General features: G+C 46.6%; 1 protein-coding gene across 3 annotated transcripts in view; it reads left to right on the top strand.

Annotated features, from left to right (window-relative positions):
• The first annotated feature begins 360 nt into the window (after nt 1-360).
• LOC149443328 (killer cell lectin-like receptor subfamily G member 1) overlaps nt 361-20,582 on the top strand; it is a 56,541-nt gene continuing 36,319 nt past the window's right edge. For all 3 annotated transcript variants that reach the window (XM_089655667.1, XM_089655665.1, XM_089655666.1), the window contains exons 1-2: nt 361-519; nt 19,717-19,800. In XM_089655667.1, coding sequence (XP_089511793.1) covers nt 493-519; nt 19,717-19,800 — 111 coding nt within the window. In that variant the 5' untranslated portion in view covers nt 361-492. The remainder of the gene's footprint in view (nt 520-19,716; nt 19,801-20,582) is intronic.

Raw genomic sequence — 20,582 nt, 5'->3', positions numbered from 1 at the left:
CGTGTTTTTCAGACATTTTTTTTGCAGCCATTTTTTTGTTAATTTAGCAAAAAATAAAAACCCCAGCGGTGATTAAATACCACCAAAAGAAAGCTCTAGCTGTGTGAAGAAAATGATAAAATTGTAGTTTGTGTACAATGCTGTATGACCGCGCAATTGTCATTCAAAGTGTGAGAGCGCTGAAACCTGAACAATGACCTGGGCAGGAAGGGGGGACAGTGTCCGGTAGGCGAGGGGTTAACAATCTTTTTTTTTGGCACAATTATCGTTTGAGGGTGTGGCGGGGGGCGTGTCCTATGCTATACATACTTCTGCCAATAGGTGTCCTTCGATTCTATGTCGGGAAGTTGGGCGGAATGGGGGCGGTGACAGTGCTGACCAGACCGGCTACATCCAGCGCCTAGAATTCAGAAACTGAAAGTAGAAAACCCTCTGACTCCACCGGCAGGGCTGACAATAGGATCGGAAAGTAATAGCACTGTGTCAGCGGCTATGGGAGGAGGACAGAGCGACCAAGCGGTGAGTGTCAGACCAACCGAGACCCCGCTCCTTCCCGGGCAGCCCTTTATCGGCATCAGTTTCCTTGATTTTCTGGTACACGGTCATCCCTATCTCCTGGGCTTGCATGGAGGGGTTACATGGATGGATGGGATAGGATGTCATGGAGGGGTTACATGGGATGGATAGGAATGGATTCAAAGATGACTAGGATGACAATGATGGATGACATGGAGGGATGGGATGGCAATGATGGATGACATGGAGGGATGGGATGGCAATGATAGATGACATGGAGGGATGACATGGGATGGCAATGATGGATGGATGGGATGGCAATGATGGATGACATGGAGGGATGACATGGATGGGATGGCAATGATGGATGACATGGAGGGATGACATGCATGGATGGGATGGCAATGATAGATGACATGGAGGGATGACATGGATGGATGGGATGGCAATGATGGATGACATGGATGGATGGGATGGCAATGATGGATGGGATGGCAATGATGGATGAGATGGAGGGATGGGATGGCAATGATGGATGAGATGGAGGGATGGGATGGCAATGGATGGCATGGAGGGATGGGTTGGCAATGATGGATGACAATGATGGATGACATGGATGGATGGGATGGCAATGATGGATGACAATGATGGATGACATGGATGGATGGGATGGCAATGATGGATGACAATGATGGATGACATGGATGGATGGGATGGCAATGATGGATGACATGGAGGGATGGGATGGCAATGATGGATGACATGGAGGGATGACATGGGATGGCAATGATGGATGGATGGATGGGATGGCAATGATGGATGACATGGATGGGATGGCAATGATGGATGACATGGATGGATGGGATGGCAATGATAGATGACATGGAGGGATGACATGGATGGATGGGATGGCAATGATGGATGACATGGATGGATGGGATGGCAATGATGGATGAGATGGAGGGATGGGATGGCAATGGATGACATGGAGGGATGGGATGGCAATGATGGATGACAATGATGGATGACATGGAGGGATGGGATGGCAATGATGGATGACATGGAGGGATGGGATGGCAATGATGGATGACATGGAGGGATGGGATGGCAATGATGGATGACATGGAGGGATGGGATGGCAATGATAGATGACATGGAGGGATGACATGGGATGGCAATGATGGATGGATGGATGGATGGGATGGCAATGATGGATGACATGGAGGGATGACATGGATGGGATGGCAATGATGGATGACATGGATGGATGGGATGGCAATGATAGATGACATGGAGGGATGACATGGATGGATGGGATGGCAATGATGGATGTCATGGATGGATGGGATGGCAATGATGGATGTCATGGATGGATGGGATGGCAATGATGGATGAGATGGAGGGATGGGATGGCAATGGATGACATGGAGGGATGGGATGGCAATGATGGATGACAATGATGGATGACATGGATGGATGGGATGGCAATGATGGATGACAATGATGGATGACATGGATGGATGGGATGGCAATGATGGATGACAATGATGGATGACATGGATGGATGGGATGGCAATGATGGATGACATGGAGGGATGGGATGGCAATGATGGATGACATGGAGGGATGGGATGGCAATGATGGATGACATGGAGGGATGACATGGGATGGCAATGATGGATGGATGGATGGGATGGCAATGATGGATGACATGGATGGGATGGCAATGATGGATGACATGGATGGATGGGATGGCAATGATAGATGACATGGAGGGATGACATGGATGGATGGGATGGCAATGATGGATGTCATGGATGGATGGGATGGCAATGATGGATGAGATGGAGGGATGGGATGGCAATGGATGACATGGAGGGATGGGGTGGCAATGATGGATGACAATGATGGATGACATGGATGGATGGGATGGCAATGATGGATGACAATGATGGATGACATGGATGGATAGGATGGCAATGATGGATGACAATGATGGATGACATGGATGGATGGGATGGCAATGATGGATGACATGGAGGGATGGGATGGCAATGATGGATGACATGGAGGGATGGCAATGATGGATGACATGGGATGGCAATGATGGATGACATGGGATGGCAATGATGGATGGATGGATGGGATGGCAATGATGGATGACATGGATGGGATGGCAATGATGGATGACATGGATGGATGGGATGGCAATGATAGATGACATGGAGGGATGACATGGATGGATGGGATGGCAATGATGGATGACATGGATGGATGGGATGGCAATGATGGATGTCATGGATGGATGGGATGGCAATGATGGATGAGATGGAGGGATGGGATGGCAATGGATGACATGGAGGGATGGGATGGCAATGATGGATGACATGGATGGATGGGATGGCAATGATGGATGACAATGATGGATGACATGGATGGATGGGATGGCAATGATGGATGACAATGATGGATGACATGGATGGATGGGATGGCAATGATGGATGACATGGAGGGATGGGATGGCAATGATGGATGACATGGAGGGATGGGATGGCAATGATAGATGACATGGAGGGATGACATGGGATGGCAATGATGGATGGATGGCAATGATGGATGGATGGATGGGATGGCAATGATGGATGACATGGAGGGATGACATGGATGGGATGGCAATGATGGATGACATGGAGGGATGGGATGGCAATGATAGATGACATGGAGGGATGGGATGGCAATGATGGATGACATGGATGGATGGGATGGCAATGATGGATGACATGGAGGGATGACATGGATGGGATGGCAATGATGGATGACATGGATGGATGGGATGGCAATGATGGATGACATGGAGGGATGGGATGGCAATGATGGATGTCATGGATGGATGGGATGGCAATGATGGATGAGATGGAGGGATGGGATGGCAATGATGGATGAGATGGAGGGATGGGATGGCAATGATGGATGACATGGATGGATGGGATGGCAATGATGGATGACATGGATGGATGGGATGGCAATGATGGATGACATGGATGGATGGGATGGCAATGATGGATGACATGGAGGGATGGGATGGCAATGATAGATGACATGGAGGGATGACATGGGATGGCAATGATGGATGGATGGATGGGATGGCAATGATGGATGGATGGATGGGATGGCAATGATGGATGACATGGAGGGATGGGATGGCAATGATAGATGACATGGAGGGATGGGATGGCAATGATGGATGACATGGATGGATGGGATGGCAATGATGGATGACATGGAGGGATGACATGGATGGGATGGCAATGATGGATGACATGGATGGATGGGATGGCAATGATGGATGACATGGAGGGATGACATGGATGGGATGGCAATGATGGATGACATGGATGGATGGGATGGCAATGATAGATGACATGGAGGGATGGGATGGCAATGATGGATGACATGGAGGGATGGGATGGCAATGATGGATGTCATGGATGGATGGGATGGCAAAGATGGATGAGATGGAGGGATGGGATGGCAATGATGGATGAGATGGAGGGATGGGATGGCAATGATGGATGAGATGGAGGGATGGGATGGCAATGATGGATGACATGGATGGATGGGATGGCAATGATGGATGACATGGATGGATGAGATGGCAATGATGGATGACATGGATGGATGGGATGGCAATGATGGATGACATGGAGGGATGGGATGGCAATGATAGATGACATGGAGGGATGACATGGGATGGCAATGATGGATGGATGGATGGGATGGCAATGATGGATGGATGGATGGGATGGCAATGATGGATGACATGGAGGGATGGGATGGCAATGATAGATGACATGGAGGGATGGGATGGCAATGATGGATGACATGGATGGATGGGATGGCAATGATGGATGACATGGAGGGATGACATGGATGGGATGGCAATGATGGATGACATGGATGGATGGGATGGCAATGATGGATGACATGGATGGATGGGATGGCAATGATGGATGTCATGGATGGATGGGATGGCAATGATGGATGAGATGGAGGGATGGGATGGCAATGGATGACATGGAGGGATGGGATGGCAATGATGGATGACATGGATGGATGGGATGGCAATGATGGATGACATGGATGGATGAGATGGCAATGATGGATGACATGGATGGATGAGATGGCAATGATGGATGACATGGAGGGATGGGATGGCAATGATGGATGACATAGATGGATGGGATGGCAATGATGGATGACATGGATGGGATGGCAATGATGGATGACATGGAGGGATGACATGGATGGATGGGATGGCAATGATGGATGACATGGATGGGATGGCAATGATGGATGACATGGATGGATGAGATGGCAATGATGGATGACATGGATGGATGGGATGGCAATGATAGATGACATGGAGGGATGGGATGGCAATGATGGATGACATGGATGGGATGGCAATGATGGATGACATGGAGGGATGACATGGATGGATGGGATGGCAATGATGGATGACATGGAGGGATGACATGGATGGATGGGATGGCAATGATGGATGACATGGATGGGATGGCAATGATGGATGACATGGATGGGATGGCAATGATGGATGACATGGATGGATGGGATGGCATGCAGCACTTCTGCCTGGCAGTATTCGAGTCGTTGGTTTGAATCCCAGCCAAGGCACCACCTGCCTGGAGTTTGCCTGTTTTCCCTGTGCCTGCATGTGTTTCCTCTGGGTTCTCTGGTTTCCTGCCACATTAACCTACATTCTGGTAGGTTAATTGGCTCCTGTCTGAATTGGCCCTAGTATGTGTATGTATGAATGGGAGTTAGGGACCTTAACCCCTTCAATACCGGGCACGTTTACCCCCTTCCTGCCCAGGCCAATCTTCAGGTTTCAGCGCTCTCACACTTTGAATGACAATTGCGCGGTCATACAACATTGTACCCAAACTAAAATTTTATCATTTTGTTCACACAACTAGAGCTTTCTTTTGGTGGTATTTAATCACTGCCGGGGTTTTTATTTTTTGCTGAATTAACAAAAAAGGACCAAAAATTTTGAACAAAAAAAAGGGTTTCTTTGTTTCTGATATAAAAGTTTGCAAATAAATAATTGTTCTTCATAAATTTAGGCCGAGATGTATTCTGCTACATGTCTTTGGTGAAAATAACCCAAATTAGGATGTATTATTTAGTTTGTAGGAAAGTTATAGAGTTCACAAACTATGGGATAGATCTGAATATTGATCAATCCTGAAGTACTGACAGCCAATCTAATTTCTTGAGGTCCAAGAATGTCAGAACAGTACAGATATCCCCCAAATGTCAGGACAGTACAGATATCCCCCCAAACGTCAGCACGGTGCAGATATCCCCCCAAACGTCAGCACGGTGCAGATATCCCCCCAAACGTCAGCACGGTGCAGATATCCCCCCAAACGTCAGCACGGTGCAGATATCCCCCCAAACGTCAGCACGGTGCAGATATCCCCCCAAACGTCAGGACGGTGCAGATATCCCCCCAAATGTCAGCACAGCACAGATATCACCCAAATGACCCCTTTTTTGCAGAGTAGACAGTCCGACGTATTTCATAAGAGGCATGGCGAGGTTTTTGAAGTTGTAATTTTTGTCATAATTTTTCGGAAATGAAATAAAAAAATCATTTTCACTATTTTTTTTTTTTACATACTGTCACCAGTGCAGTACAGCGTCTTCATATAACTGCCATGGCGGTGATCAGGGACACTGACTGGTGACAGTATGAAAAAACAAAAATTGATATATACAGTCAGGTCCATAAATATTGGGACATTGACACAATTCTAACATTTTTGGCTCTATACATCACCACAATGGATTTGAAATGAAACGAACAAGATCTGCTTTAACTGCAGACTGTCCGCTTTAATTTGAGGGTATTTACATCCAAATCAGGTGAACGGTGTAGGGATTACAACAGTTTGCATATGTGCCTCCCACTTGTTAAGGGACCAGAAGTAATGGGACAATTGGCTTTTCAGCTGTTCCATGGCCAGGTGTGTGTTATTCCCTCATTATCCCAATTACAATGAGCAGATAAAAGGTCCAGAGTTCATTTCAAGTGTGCTATTTGCATTTGGAATCTGTTGCTGTCAACTCTCAAGATGAGATCCAAAGAGCTGTCACTATCAGTGAAGCAAGCCATCATTAGGCTGAAAAAACAAAACAAACCCATCAGAGAGATAGCAAAAACATTAGGCGTGGCCAAAACAACTGTTTGGAACATTCTCAAAAAGAAGGAACGCACCAGTGAGCTCAGCAACACCAAAAGACCCGGAAGACCACGGAAAACAACTGTAGTGGATGACCGAATAATTCTTTCCCTGGTGAAGAAAACACCCTTCACAACAGTTGGCCAGATCAAGAACACTCTCCAGGAGGTAGGTGTATGTGTGTCAAAGTCAACAATCAAGAGAAGACTTCACCAGAGTGAATACAGAGGGTTCACCACAAGATGTAAACCATTGGTGAGCCTCAAAAACAGGAAGGCCAGATTAGAGTTTGCCAAACGACATCTAAAAAAGCCTTCACAGTTCTGGAACAACAGCCTATGGACAGATGAGACCAAGATCAACTTGTACCAGAGTGATGGGAAGAGAAGAGTATGGAGAAGGAAAGGAACTGCTCATGATCCTAAACATACCACCTCATCAGTGAAGCATGGTGGTGGTAGTGTCATGGCGTGGGCATGTATGGCTGCCAATGGAACTGGTTCTCTTGTATTTATTGATGATGTGACTGCTGACAAAAGCAGCCGGATGAATTCTGAAGTGTTTCGGGAATATTATCTGCTCATATTCAGCCAAATGCTTCAGAATTCATTGGACGCCGCTTCACAGTGCAGATGGACAATGACCCAAAGCAGACTGCAAAAGCAACCAAAGAGTTTTTTAAGGGAAAGAAGTGGAATGTTATGCAATGGCCAAGTCAATCACCTGACCTGAATCCGATTGAGCATGCATTTCACTTGCTGAAGACAAAACTGAAGGGAAAATGCCCCAAGAACAAGCAGGAACTGAACACAGTTGCAGTAGAGGCCTGGCAGAGCATCACCAGGGATGAAACCCAGCGTCTGGTGATGTCTATGCGTTCCAGACTTCAGGCTGTAATTGACTGCAAAGGATTTGCAACCAAGTATTAAAAAGTGAAAGTTTGATTTATGATTATTATTCTGTCCCATTACTTTTGGTCCCTTAAGAAGTGGGAGGCACATATGCAAAGTGTTGTAATTCCAACACCGTTCACCTTATTTGGATGTAAATACCCTCAAGTTAAAGCTGACAGTCTGCAGTTAAAGCACATCTTGTTCGTTTCATTTCAAATCCATTGTGGTGGTGTATAGAGACAAAAATGTTAGAATTGTGTCGATGTCCCAATATTTATGGACCTGACTGTATATATTTTTTTTTTTAATTACATTTTTTTTCTTAAGAATTATAAGAATTTTTTTCATATTACACTATGACCAAAGTAGTATAATGTTACCATAGTAACATTGTACTACTTTGGGGAAGCTTAGAGTATTTTTTTTTCATTTATTTATTTATTTTTTTACACAGTTTGCTTATTGCAAAGAATTACTTTGTTATAAGCAAGCATTTAGCTGAATGAAATCAATTCATTCAGGTTTTTTTTTGTGCTTTGCTGTGATTTGGCACGGCTAATCACGTAACACAGATGGGCTGTGATTGCCCAGCTTGTGCATGTGATCGCTGTGACCATTCACAGCTAGACACACTTGTATACAATGGATGGAATGAAAGGAAGCCATCCATTGTATACAACTGTCATCTGACCTGCTGTGATTGATCTGCGGGCACGCAAACTACACATGCCTGAAAGGACACCATATGGCGTGCACCTGGAGGGACGAGGTGCTCACCCCGGCCGCCATATGGCCATAGGCCGGCGAGAAACCGGTTAAATTGTACACTATAATCCTATACCCACAGTTGATCCAGAGGAAGGCAAAAAAAACCCCAGCAAAGCATGAACCAATTTGCTCCTGCTGGGAAAAAAATTGTTTCCTGATCCCCCGAGAGGCAATCAGATATTCCCTGGATCAACTTTACCTATAAATGTTATATCCAGTTATATTCTGTGTATCTAAGAAAGAATCCAGGACTTTCCTACAGCAATCCACTGAGCTGGCCACAACCAACTCTTGAGGGAGTTTATTCTACATTTTCACAGCTCTCACTGTGATGAAACCTTTCCGTGTTTGGAGATTACATTTATTTTCCTCCAGACGTAAAGAGCGCCCCCTTGTCCTCTGTGATGACCTCAGGGGGAATAACTCTACACCGAGTTCACTATATGAACCACTGATGTATTTATACATGGAGATCATATCCCCCTTATGTATTATACATGGAGATCATATCCCCCTTATGTATTATACATGGAGATCATATCCCCCTTATGTATTATACATGGAGATCATATCCCCCTTATGTATTATACATGGACATCCTATCCCCCTTATGTATTATACATGGACATCCTATCCCCCCTTATGTATTATACATGGTGATCATATCCCCCCTTATGTATTATACATGGTGATCATATCCCCCCTTATGTATTATACATGGTGATCATATCCCCCCTTATGTATTATACATGGAGATCATATCCCCCCTTATGTATTATACATGGAGATCATATCCCCCCTTATGTATTATACATGGAGATCATATCACCCCTTATGTATTATACATGGAGATCATATCACCCCTTATGTATTATACATGGAGATCATATCCCCCCTTATGTATTATACATGGAGATCATATCCCCCCCTTATGTATTATACATGGAGATCATATCCCCCCCTTATGTATTATACATGGAGATCATTTCCCCCTTATGTATTATACATGGAGATCATCCCCCCCTTATGTATTATACATGGAGATCATATCCCCCTTATGTATTATACATGGTGATCATATCCCCCCTTATGTATTATACATGGTGATCATATCCCCCCTTATGTATTATACATGGTGATCATATCCCCCCTTATGTATTATACATGGTAATCATATCCCCCCTTATGTATTATACATGGTGATCATATCCCCCCTTATGTATTATACATGGTGATCATATCCCCCCTTATGTATTATACATGGTAATCATATCCCCCCTTATGTATTATACATGGTGATCATATCCCCCTTATGTATTTATACATTATTATTATTATTATTATTATACAGTATTTATAAAGCGCCAATAGTTCACTCAGCGCTGTACATTACAAAGGGGGACAGAACATGTGACAGAACAATACCAATACAATGCAAAACATGAGGGGATTGAGGGCCCTGCTCTTTCGAGCTTACAATCTAGGAGGGAGGGGATGGTGGCACAGGAGGAGATAGCTGTGGAGGATGGAGTGGTAGGAAGAGTGGAGGAGGTCAGCAAGTTAGCAGGGGGTGAGGTAGGCTTCCCTGAAGAGATGGGTTTTCAGGGTGCGCCTAAAGGAGAGGAGAGTAGGTGATAATCTGATGGGTTGGGGCAGGGAGTTCCAGAGGATAGGTGACACCCTGGAGAAGTCCTGGAGGCGGGCATGGGAGGAGGAGACCAGGGAACTAGAGAGAAGGAGGTCTTGTGAGGAGCGGAGTGTGTGTGCTGGGCGGTACTTGGATATTAGGTCGGTGATGTAGTTCGGGGCAGTATGATGGACTTTGTACGTCAGTGTTAGGATTTTGAATTTGATCCGTTGCGCAATCGGAAGCCAGTGGAGGGATTGGCAGAGGGGGGTGGCGGAAATGGAGCGGTTGGAAAGGTGAATGAGTCTGGCAGCCGTATTCAGGATCGACTGAAGTGGGGATAGCCAGCGGCGAGGCAGGCCAGTGAGGAGGGAGTTGCAGTAGTCGAGTCGTGATATGATGGAGTGGATGAGCTGTTTAGTGGTTTCTGGGGTTAGGAACGTGCGGATTTTGGCGATGTTGCGGAGGTGGAGTCTGCACGAGTTTGTTAAAGATTGGACTTGGGGCTGGAAGGATAGGTTGGAGTCCAGAATGACACCAAGTACTCTGGCCTGCAGAGCGGGTTTGATATTGGCGTTGTTGGATGTGATGTAGAAGTCAATGGGGGGTGGGGTTCGGGCTGGGGGGAAGACAAGGAGCTCGGTTTTGGAGAGGTTCAGTTTAAGGAAGTGGAGCGACTTCCAGTCTGATATGTTGCTCAGTAGGTGTGTGATTTGGGCAGAGACCGAGGGGGTGAGGTGGGGGGTTGAGAGATAGATTTGTGTGTCGTCGGCATAGAGGTGGTAGTTGAAGCCATGAGAGTGTATGAGTTGGCCAAGGGAGGAGGTGTAGATGGAGAAGAGAAGGGGCCCAAGGACAGAGCCTTGAGGAACCCCAACAGAGAGGGGGAGTGAGGGGGAGGTGGTAGCATTATAGGTAACCCTGAAGGAGCGTTGTGACAGGTAGGATGAGAGCCAGGAGAGAGCAGAATCTCTGAGGCCGAGGGAGTGTAGTATTTTGAGGAGGAGGGGGTGGTCAACTGTGTCGAAGGCCGCAGAGAGGTCAAGGAGTAGGAGCACTGAATAGTGGCCATTAGCTTTGGCGGTTAGCAGGTCGTTGGAGAGTTTGAGTAAGGCAGTTTCGGTGGAGTGTAGGGGACGGAAGCCAGACTGTAGGGGATCGAGGAGGTTGTTGTCGTTGAGGTGAGAGCATAGGCGGGTGTAGACGAGACGCTCGAGGAGTTTAGATGTAAGTGGGAGCAGGGAGATGGGTCTGAGGTTGTTCGGGTCATTGGGGTCCAGGGAGGGCTTTTTAAGTATGGGGGTGATGTGTGCATGCTTCAGTGGGGAGGGGAAAGTGCCGGAGGAGAGGGAGAGATTAAAGATGTGGGTGAGGGAGCGTAGGATGGAGGGGGAGGGAGGTCGTAGGAATTGTGAGGGGATAGGGTCGAGGGGGCAGGTTGTGAGGCGGGCATCAGAGAGGATCTTGGAGACTTCCTCGATGGTAGTAAGATCAAATGTGTGGAGTGTTGGGGGAGCTTCAGTATGAGGAATGTAGGGTGGGGTGGGAGTGGAGGTCAGAGCAGTGGTGGGGCCGTGGGAGAGGGGTGATGAGGGGGTAGCTGAGTGAGGGGGAACGGGGTTGGAGGGAGTTTGAGCAGTGACGAAGTCCCTGCGGGTAATGTCGAGGGGGAGGGGGGATGAGGGGGTAGCTGTGTGAGAGGGGACGGGTTGAGAGGGCGTGTGAGTTGCGGCAATGTCCTTGCGAATTGTGTCAATCTTGTTTTTGAAGTGATTGGCAATCTCAAGGGCGGTGAGTGAGGTGCTGGGTGGAGGTGGGGGTGGAGAGAGTAGAGAGTTGAAGGTGGAGAAGAGTCGGCGAGGATTGGAGGAGAGGGCCTTGATGAGGGTCAGGAAGTAGGCTTGTTTGGCTGCGTGGAGGGAGGAGGTGTAGGTGCGGAAGGCAGATTTGTAGCAGGTGAAAGCTTGTTGGGATTTTGTTTTGCGCCATAGTTGCTCCAGGGCACGACTGCGTCGTTTGAGGGTTTTGGTGTGATCAGTCTGCCAGGGCTGGAGCGGTCGGAGTCTGATGTTGCGTGTGGTTAAAGGCGCTAGTGAGTCAAGGGCTGCTGACAGCGCGTTGTTGTAGGCAGTCATAGCCAAGTCGGGGCAGGACAGGGGGAGGATGCGGTCCTGGAGTTGATCAGCTGCAGAGTGGAGGGGGGCAGGGTTAAGGTTGCGGAGGTTACGGCTGGTAGTAGTGTGACATTTGGAGGGGTAGGCGTTGGAGGACGAGGAGATAGAGAAGGTAATCAGGTTGTGGTCAGAGAGAGGGAAGGGGGTGTTAGTGAGGTTGTGGGGAGCGCAGCTGTTGGAGAAGACGAGATCAAGGATATTACCGTCGGAGTGGGTGGTGGATTGTATGCACTGTGCAAGTGCAAAGGAGGATGTTAAGTGGAGGAGACGGGCTGTGTCCGGGTTGTCAAGGTTGACAGGGATGTTGAAATCCCCAAGAATGATGGTGGGTAGCTCAGAGGAGAGGAAGAAGGGTAGCCAGGAGGAGAAGTCTTCCAGGAAGCGGGGTATGGATCCAGGAGGCCGGTATATCACAGCAATCTTCAGGGGGGTTGGGGAGAATAGTCGGACGCAGTGGGCCTCGAAGGAGGAGAAGGATAGGGAGGGGGGGTTTGGGAGGACTCGGAAGGCGCTCTGCGGTGACAGGAGCAGACCAACCCCACCACCTTTACGACCGTTAGGCCTGGGTGAGTGGGTCCAGGTGAGACCTCCGTAGGAGAGTGCAGCAGGGGAGGTAGAGTCAGTGGGCTGGATCCAGGTTTCCGTGATCGCCAGGAGGTTGAGGGAACGGGAAACAAAGAGGTCGTGGATGGCGGTAAGCTTGTTGCACACCGATCGGGCGTTCAGGAGTGCACATGAAAACGGGGGAGAGATTTTAGGGAGCAGGGGGACAGATACTAGGTTGCGGTAGGACATGGAGGCGGGAGGGTGTTGTGCGGGTGAGGGAGGTGGTGGAGGGCCAGGATTCGGGGAGATGTCTCCCGCGGCTAGGAGGAGGAGAAGGGTGAGAAAGGTGGCATGGGAGCGGGATGTGCAGGAGCGTGAAAAACTCCTAGTGGAGGTGTTCGGGTCAGTGGGAGAGTGGAATAATAGGAGGAGGTGGTGGGTGCCATAGAGGGGCGAAGGAAGCAGTGAGGACACAATATACAAATGTTTAGGAGGAGCAGAGGGATATAGTGAATGGATTTTGGGAATGGAGGAGAGGAAAATGAGAAGGAGTAGAAGAGGCATTGTGGGGGGTGATGAGAGCAGTAGTAGGGAGATGATAGCAATGAGGGGGAGATGTGCAAGTTTTGGGGTGGAGCAGAGGGGTAAAGAAATGAGATTTGGGAACAGAGGATAGTAGTATGAAGAGGAGGAGTGTATTATATAAAGGTACACAGAGTGGGAGTCAGGTATGTAAGAGATGTTTCCCAGGGTGTTTGCTTGCAGTCTGTCCAGCATGCAGTAGAGTTTCTTGCTGTTGTTGTGTCTTTCTCCTGCTTTAGTTCAACTGCTGTGTTTAACTGCTTCGCACTCTTTCGAAGCTGCACTCCATCAGAAACTGTGCCCCCCATCAGAGATCTCCCCCCATGAGCTGATCTGAATTTATAGGGAGATGCTCAAATGAGCATTCAACTCCACCCCAATTAGAAGCTGATAAGGCTCACATGAATGTTGGGGGATGTCTCATAGGAACCAGGCTACAGTCGTAAACTGGGTGCAACTGAAGGTGAGGACTGCTCAACATACACACAAATATAAATACACCATTTGTTCTGAATATAACAGGAGTAAAAGCGATTTTGAGTTAGGAGTGGAGGTAGGAGAGGTGCATTTACCTGTGAAAGTAGAGAAGGCATAATTAGATTGCTGTGTTTAACTGCTTCGCACTCTTTCGAAGCCGCACTCCGTCAGAAGCAGCACCCCCATCAGAGACTATGCCCCCCATCAGAGATCTCCCCCCATGAGCTGATCTGAATTTATAGGGAGATCATATCCCCCTTATGTATTATACATGGAGATCATATCCCCCCTTATGTATTATACATGGTGATCATATCCCCCCTTATGTATTATACATGGAGATCATATCCCCCCTTATGTATTTATACATGGAGATCATATCCCCCCTTATGTATTATACATGGAGATCATATCCCCCTTATGTATTATACATGGAGATCATATCCCCCCTTATGTATTATACATGGAGATCATATCCCCCCTTATGTATTATACATGGAGATCATATCCCCCCTTATGTATTATACATGGAGATCATATCCCCCCTTATGTATTATACATGGAGATCATATCCCCCCTTATGTATTATACATGGAGATCATATCCCCCCCCTATGTATTATACATGGAGATCATATCCCCCCTTATGTATTATACATGGTGATCATATCCCCCCTTATGTATTATACATGGAGATCATATCCCCCCCTATGTATTATACATGGAGATCATATCCCCCCTTATGTATTATACATGGAGATCATATCCCCCTTATGTATTATACATGGTGATCATATCCCCCCTTATGTATTATACATGGTGATCATATCCCCCCTTATGTATTATACATGGTGATCATATCCCCCCTTATGTATTATACATGGTGATCATATCCCCCCTTATGTATTATACATGGTGATCATATCCCCCCTTATGTATTATACATGGTGATCATATCCCCCCTTATGTATTATACATGGTGATCATATCCCCCCTTATGTATTATACATGGTGATCATATCCCCCCTTATGTATTATACATGGTGATCATATCCCCCCTTATGTATTATACATGGAGATCCTATCCCCCCCTATGTATTATACATGGAGATCCTATCCCCCCCTATGTATTATACATGGTGATCATATCCCCCCTTATGTATTATACATGGTGATCATATCCCCCCTTATGTATTATACATGGTGATCATATCCCCCCTTATGTATTATACATGGAGATCCTATCCCCCCCTATGTATTATACATGGAGATCATATCCCCCCCTTATGTATTATACATGGAGATCATATCCCCCCTTATGTATTATACATGGAGATCATATCCCCCCTTATGTATTATACATGGAGATCATATCCCCCCTTATGTATTATACATGGAGATCATATCCCCCCCTTATGTATTATACATGGAGATCATATCCCCCCCTTATGTATTATACATGGAGATCATATCCCCCCTTATGTATTATACATGGAGATCATATCCCCCCTTATGTATTATACATGGAGATCATATCCCCCCCTTATGTATTATACATGGAGATCATATCCCCCCCTTATGTATTATACATGGAGATCATATCCCCCCCTTATGTATTATACATGGAGATCATATCCCCCCCTTATGTATTATACATGGAGATCATATCCCCCCCTTATGTATTATACATGGAGATCATATCCCCCCTTATGTATTATACATGGTGATCATATCCCCCCTTAATCTCCTCTTCTCAAGAGAGAATAAATTCAGTTCCTCTGATCTTTCCTCATAGCTGATCTCCTCCATGCCTCTTATCAGTTTGGTTGCTCTTCTCTGTACTTCCTCCAGTTCCCCAATGTGCTTCTTGTGAATTGGCGCCCAAAACTGAACTGCATATTCCAGATGAGGTGTTACTAATGATTTGTATCGGGGGAAATGATATCTCTCTCTGGAGTCTATACCTCTCCTAATACAAGAGAGGATTTTGCTCGCTTTAGAACCCGCAGCTTGGCATTGCTGCCATTATTAAGCTTGTGATCTACCAGAACCCCCAGATCCTTCTCCACTATTGACCCCCCCCCAGATCCTTCTCCACCATTGATTCCCCCAGTTGTACCCCCCCTAGTATGTATGATGCATGCATATTCTTAGCCCCCAAGTGCAGAACCTTACATTTATCAACATTAAACCTCATTTCCCACATAGTTGCCCAATTACACAGAGCATTGAGGTCGGCTTGTAAGTTGGAGACATCGTGTAAGGACGTTATTCCACGGCACAGCTTGGTGTCATCTGCAAAGACTGAAATGGGATTTATAATCTCAGACTCTATATTGTTTATAAATATATTAAGAAGTAAGGGTCCCAACACTGAGCCTTGGGGTACACCACTGACACCCCTAGACCATTCAGACTATGAATCATTAACCACTACTCTCTGAATACCATCTTTTAGCCAGTTTTCTATCCATACATATGGATTTTACAAGCCCGTAGACTTTACCTTACACATTAGCATTAGCAAACGCTTTAGCAAAATCCAAGTATACCACATCAACCCCTCTGTCCAAGTATACCACGTCCACCGCCACCCCTCTGTCCAAGTATACCACGTCCACCGCCACCGTTCTGTCCAAGTATACCACGGCCACCGTTCTGTCCAAGTATACCACGGCCACCGTTCTGTCCAAGTATACCACGGCCACCGTTCTGTCCAAGTATACCACGGCCACCGTTCTGTCCAAGTATACCACGGCCACCGTTCTGTCCAAGTATACCACGGCCACCGTTCTGTCCAAGTATACCACGGCCACCGCTCTGTCCAAGTATACCACGGCCACCGCTCTGTCCAAGTATACCACGTCCACCGCTCTGTCCAAGTATACCACGTCCACCGCTCTGTCCAAGTATACCACGTCCACCGCTCTGTCCAAGTATACCACGTCCACCGCTCTGTCCAAGTATACCACGTCCACCGCTCTGTCCAAGTATACCACGTCCACCGCTCTGTCCAAGTATACCACGTCCACCCCTCTGTCCAAGTATACCACGTCCACCCCCTCATAAAAAGAAATCAGATTTGTCTGACAACTTCTGTCTTTCAAAGTATCTAAAGTATCTTTTTCCAGCAAGAACTCATCTATGTGGTCTTTTATTAAACCCTTCAGGATCTTCTCAACTATAGAAAGTTACATTAACAGGTCTATAATTACAGTAGTTGGTGAAGATTTTGACCCCTTTTTAAATATTGGCACCACATTGGCCTTACACCAACCCGGTGGTACTATGCCAGCCATTGGAGTCCCTAAAACAATGGCTTTGAAATTAGAGCTCAATTCTTTAAGGAGCCATGGGTGTATGCCATCTGGTCCTGGTGCTTTATGTAACACACATGCACACACGTAAATTGACAGTGCTATAGAAGTACCTGAAATAAATAAAAATGGATAGGAGGAAGGGATGTCATTAATAGGATGGGGTGGATGAAGGGATGACATGGGTGGATAGGATGGGATTGCATGGATCAGAAGGAGGGATGGCATGGATAGAAGGGAGGGATAGCATGGCATGGATGGGGTTTAGGGATGGCATGGATGGATGGATAGGATAGGGTGGAGGGATGGGATGGCATGGAAGGATGTGTGGTATGGATAGGATGGCATGGATGCATAGGATGGGATGGAAGGATGGCATGGATGCATAGTATGGGATGGAGGGATGGCATGGATAGGAATGACATGGAGGAATGGGGTGGCATGGAAGGATGATGTGAGGGATGGAATGACGAGTTGGCATGGATAGGATGAGATGGCATGGAGGGATGACAAGAAGGGATAACACGGAGGGATGCTATAGATGGGATGGCCTGGAGGGATGTGATCATGGGATGGCATGAGATGGAATGGATTGATGGGATAGAGGGGTGGCATGGGATGGAGATATGACATGCATGAATGGGATGGAGGGATAGGATCATGAAATGTAGGGATGGTATGATGAGATATATAGAATAGGATGGCACAGAGATGTCGTAGCGGGATGGCCTGCATGAATGGGATGGTGGAATGAATGGGATCATGAGATGATTGGATGGGGTGAAGGGATGGCATGGATGGATAGGATGCAATGAATGGATTTTGTACATCATCCACTGCAGTGAAATGAGATTGAATTCTGAGAGTCCTGTTTCCCAAAAGTGTCTTGATACTGGCAAAGATGGATGTGTGTGTACAATTCTTTTTTGTTACACTTGCACATATTCCTGGTTTATATTGGCGATTAGAGAGGATAATTGTCGCTGCACTCAAAGGATCTGACTATATGTTTGTAAAATGTGCAAATCACACAGGAGTGCTGGCTAGATAACATGGGTCTCATGTACACATGAACTCCCCTAGACGTTTAACTCTCCTGGCAGAAGAAAAATGCTAAACACATCAAAAATGTGTAAGTGCAGTACTCGGTTTAGCGCTTTGCATTTATTAATTTGATTAGCCACAGTATTTTCAATTGACATGAATAAATGCCCAACGGCTAGTTTAAAATCATCCCCTAGGCATGCAGACTGCTTCTACAAACATTGGTGAAAGAATGGGTCGCTCTCAGGAGCTCAGTGACTCCAAGCGTGGTCCCGTGATAGGTTGTCACCTGTGCAATAAGTCCATCCGTGACATTTCCTGGCTACTAAATATTCCACGGTCAACTGTTAGTGGGATTATAACAAAGTGGAAGCAACTGGGAACAACAGCCACTCAGCCACCAAGTGGTAGGCCACGTCACATGACAGAGCGGGGTCAGCGCATGCTGAAGCGCACAGTGCGTAGGAGTCGCCAACTGTCTGCAGAGTCAATAGCTAAAGACCTCCAAACTTGGTGTGGCCTTCAGATGAGCCCAACAACAGTGTGTAGAGAGCTTCATGGAATGGGTTTCCATGGCCGAGCAGCTGCATCCAAGCCTTACATCACCAAGTGCAATGCAAAGCGTCGGATGCCATGGTGTAAAGCACGCCGCCACTGGACTCTAGAGCAGGGGAGACATGTTCTCTGGAGTGGCCAATCACGCTTCTCTATCTGGCAGTCTGGTGGACATGTCTAGGTTTGGTGGTTGCCAGGAGAACGGTAGTTGCCTGACTGCATTGTGCCAAGTGTAAAGTTTGGTGGAGGGGGATTATGGTGTGGGAGTGTCTTTCAGGGGTTGGGCTTGGCCCCTTCGTTCCAGTGAAGGAAAGTTTCATGCTCCGAATTTTGTGGGAAGAGTTTGGGGATGGCCCCTTCCTGTTCCAACATGACTGCGCACCAGTGCACAAAGCAAGGTCCATAAAGGCATGGAGGAGCCAGTTTGGGGTGGAGGAACTTGACTGGCCTGCACAGAGTCCTGACCTCAACCCCATAGAACACCTTTGGGATGAATTAGAGCGGAGACTGCAAGCCAGGCCTCCTCCCCCGACATCAGTGCCTGACCTCACAAATGCTCTTCTGGAATAATGGTCCAACCTTCCCATAGACACCCTCCTAAACCTTGTGGACGGCCTTCCCAGAGGAGTTGAAGCGGTTATAACTGCAAAGGGCGGGGCCAACTCAATATTGAACCCTACGGACTAAGACTTGGATGCCATTAAAGGTCATGTGCGTGGAAAGGCAGGCCTACCAATACTTTTGGCAATATAGTGTGTTTAATATCTATATTCTATTTTAAATCCTCTAATCTTCCTGTGAAAATCCCAATCACAAAGGAGTATTTGAAGAAGCCAATTATGGCACAACCCGTTAGGTGGGAGGTGACGTCATCATGCTGGGTGTAGTCAGTTTTTTTGTCGTTTTTTTTTTTTTTTTCTTTTTTGTTGACATGCTTTATCCTTTCTAGGGACCTTCAACAGCTTCCACTAGCGGGAGCAATGAAGCCAGTCAGACAGAAGACACAATCAATAGCCAACCACAGCATGTAACTGTAAGTAAGTGCATCCTGGTGCTTGCCAGGTGAGAGATTGACTTGAATCCTTAGACAAACCAGCCCTGCTGAAATGAGCACACTGTCTGAGGATCCATTCACACCTGTCCATTCTTGTGTGCACATTAGTGCTCATTGCCGTTCATTTTTGAATGGACTTTCAGCACACTAAAACAGATTCTCAAAAATGCAGCATTTTTTCTTAAGCAGTTTAGTACAACACATAATCATGCATTGCAGTGCGTTGGTGTCGGAAATCCTATCCCTGACCCAGTGATCTGAACCGTTCCTGGCCCATTCAAATCTGGGCACATCAGAACACAGAACATCCTGTGGGCTGGTACAGGAACACCCCCCAGGGTTGATTGGCCAAGGGCTAAAGTCCAGCCCACATCCACATTTCGATAAATTGAGTACCCTGAAATATGGATGGTGTGATTTGTACGGAGGCGGTTTCATTTCACTGGTGAATTGCAGACTTTCTTTTCAACTTGCTGCAGTCACAGGATAAATCTTGGTAAAGGTTTTCTTTATCCCTTTTCTATGTTAGTGACTAGCCCATTATGTATGTGTCTTTTTGTCTGTCTTGTATTTTTTGTAATTACTTTTTTCTTAGTACATATATTTATGCACTGTCCACTTTCAGGGTATTAAATCATAAAATTAATAAGTGACTAATGTGTACTAAGCTCGGGCTCATATCCCCGGAGATGTTATTGTATTGTAGTGTCTATTTGCTCAGGTTAAGTTTATTGCCAATCTGAATTTCACTGCGTGTTGGC

Source organism: Staurois parvus, unplaced genomic scaffold (genome assembly GCF_062004578.1).
Source record: "Staurois parvus isolate SC_StPar_1 unplaced genomic scaffold, SC_StPar_1.0 ptg000860l, whole genome shotgun sequence".
NCBI classification, from domain to species: Eukaryota; Metazoa; Chordata; class Amphibia; order Anura; family Ranidae; genus Staurois; species Staurois parvus.
Note: the sequence above shows the minus strand (reverse complement) of the source record. Positions and strands in the feature narration are given on the sequence as shown.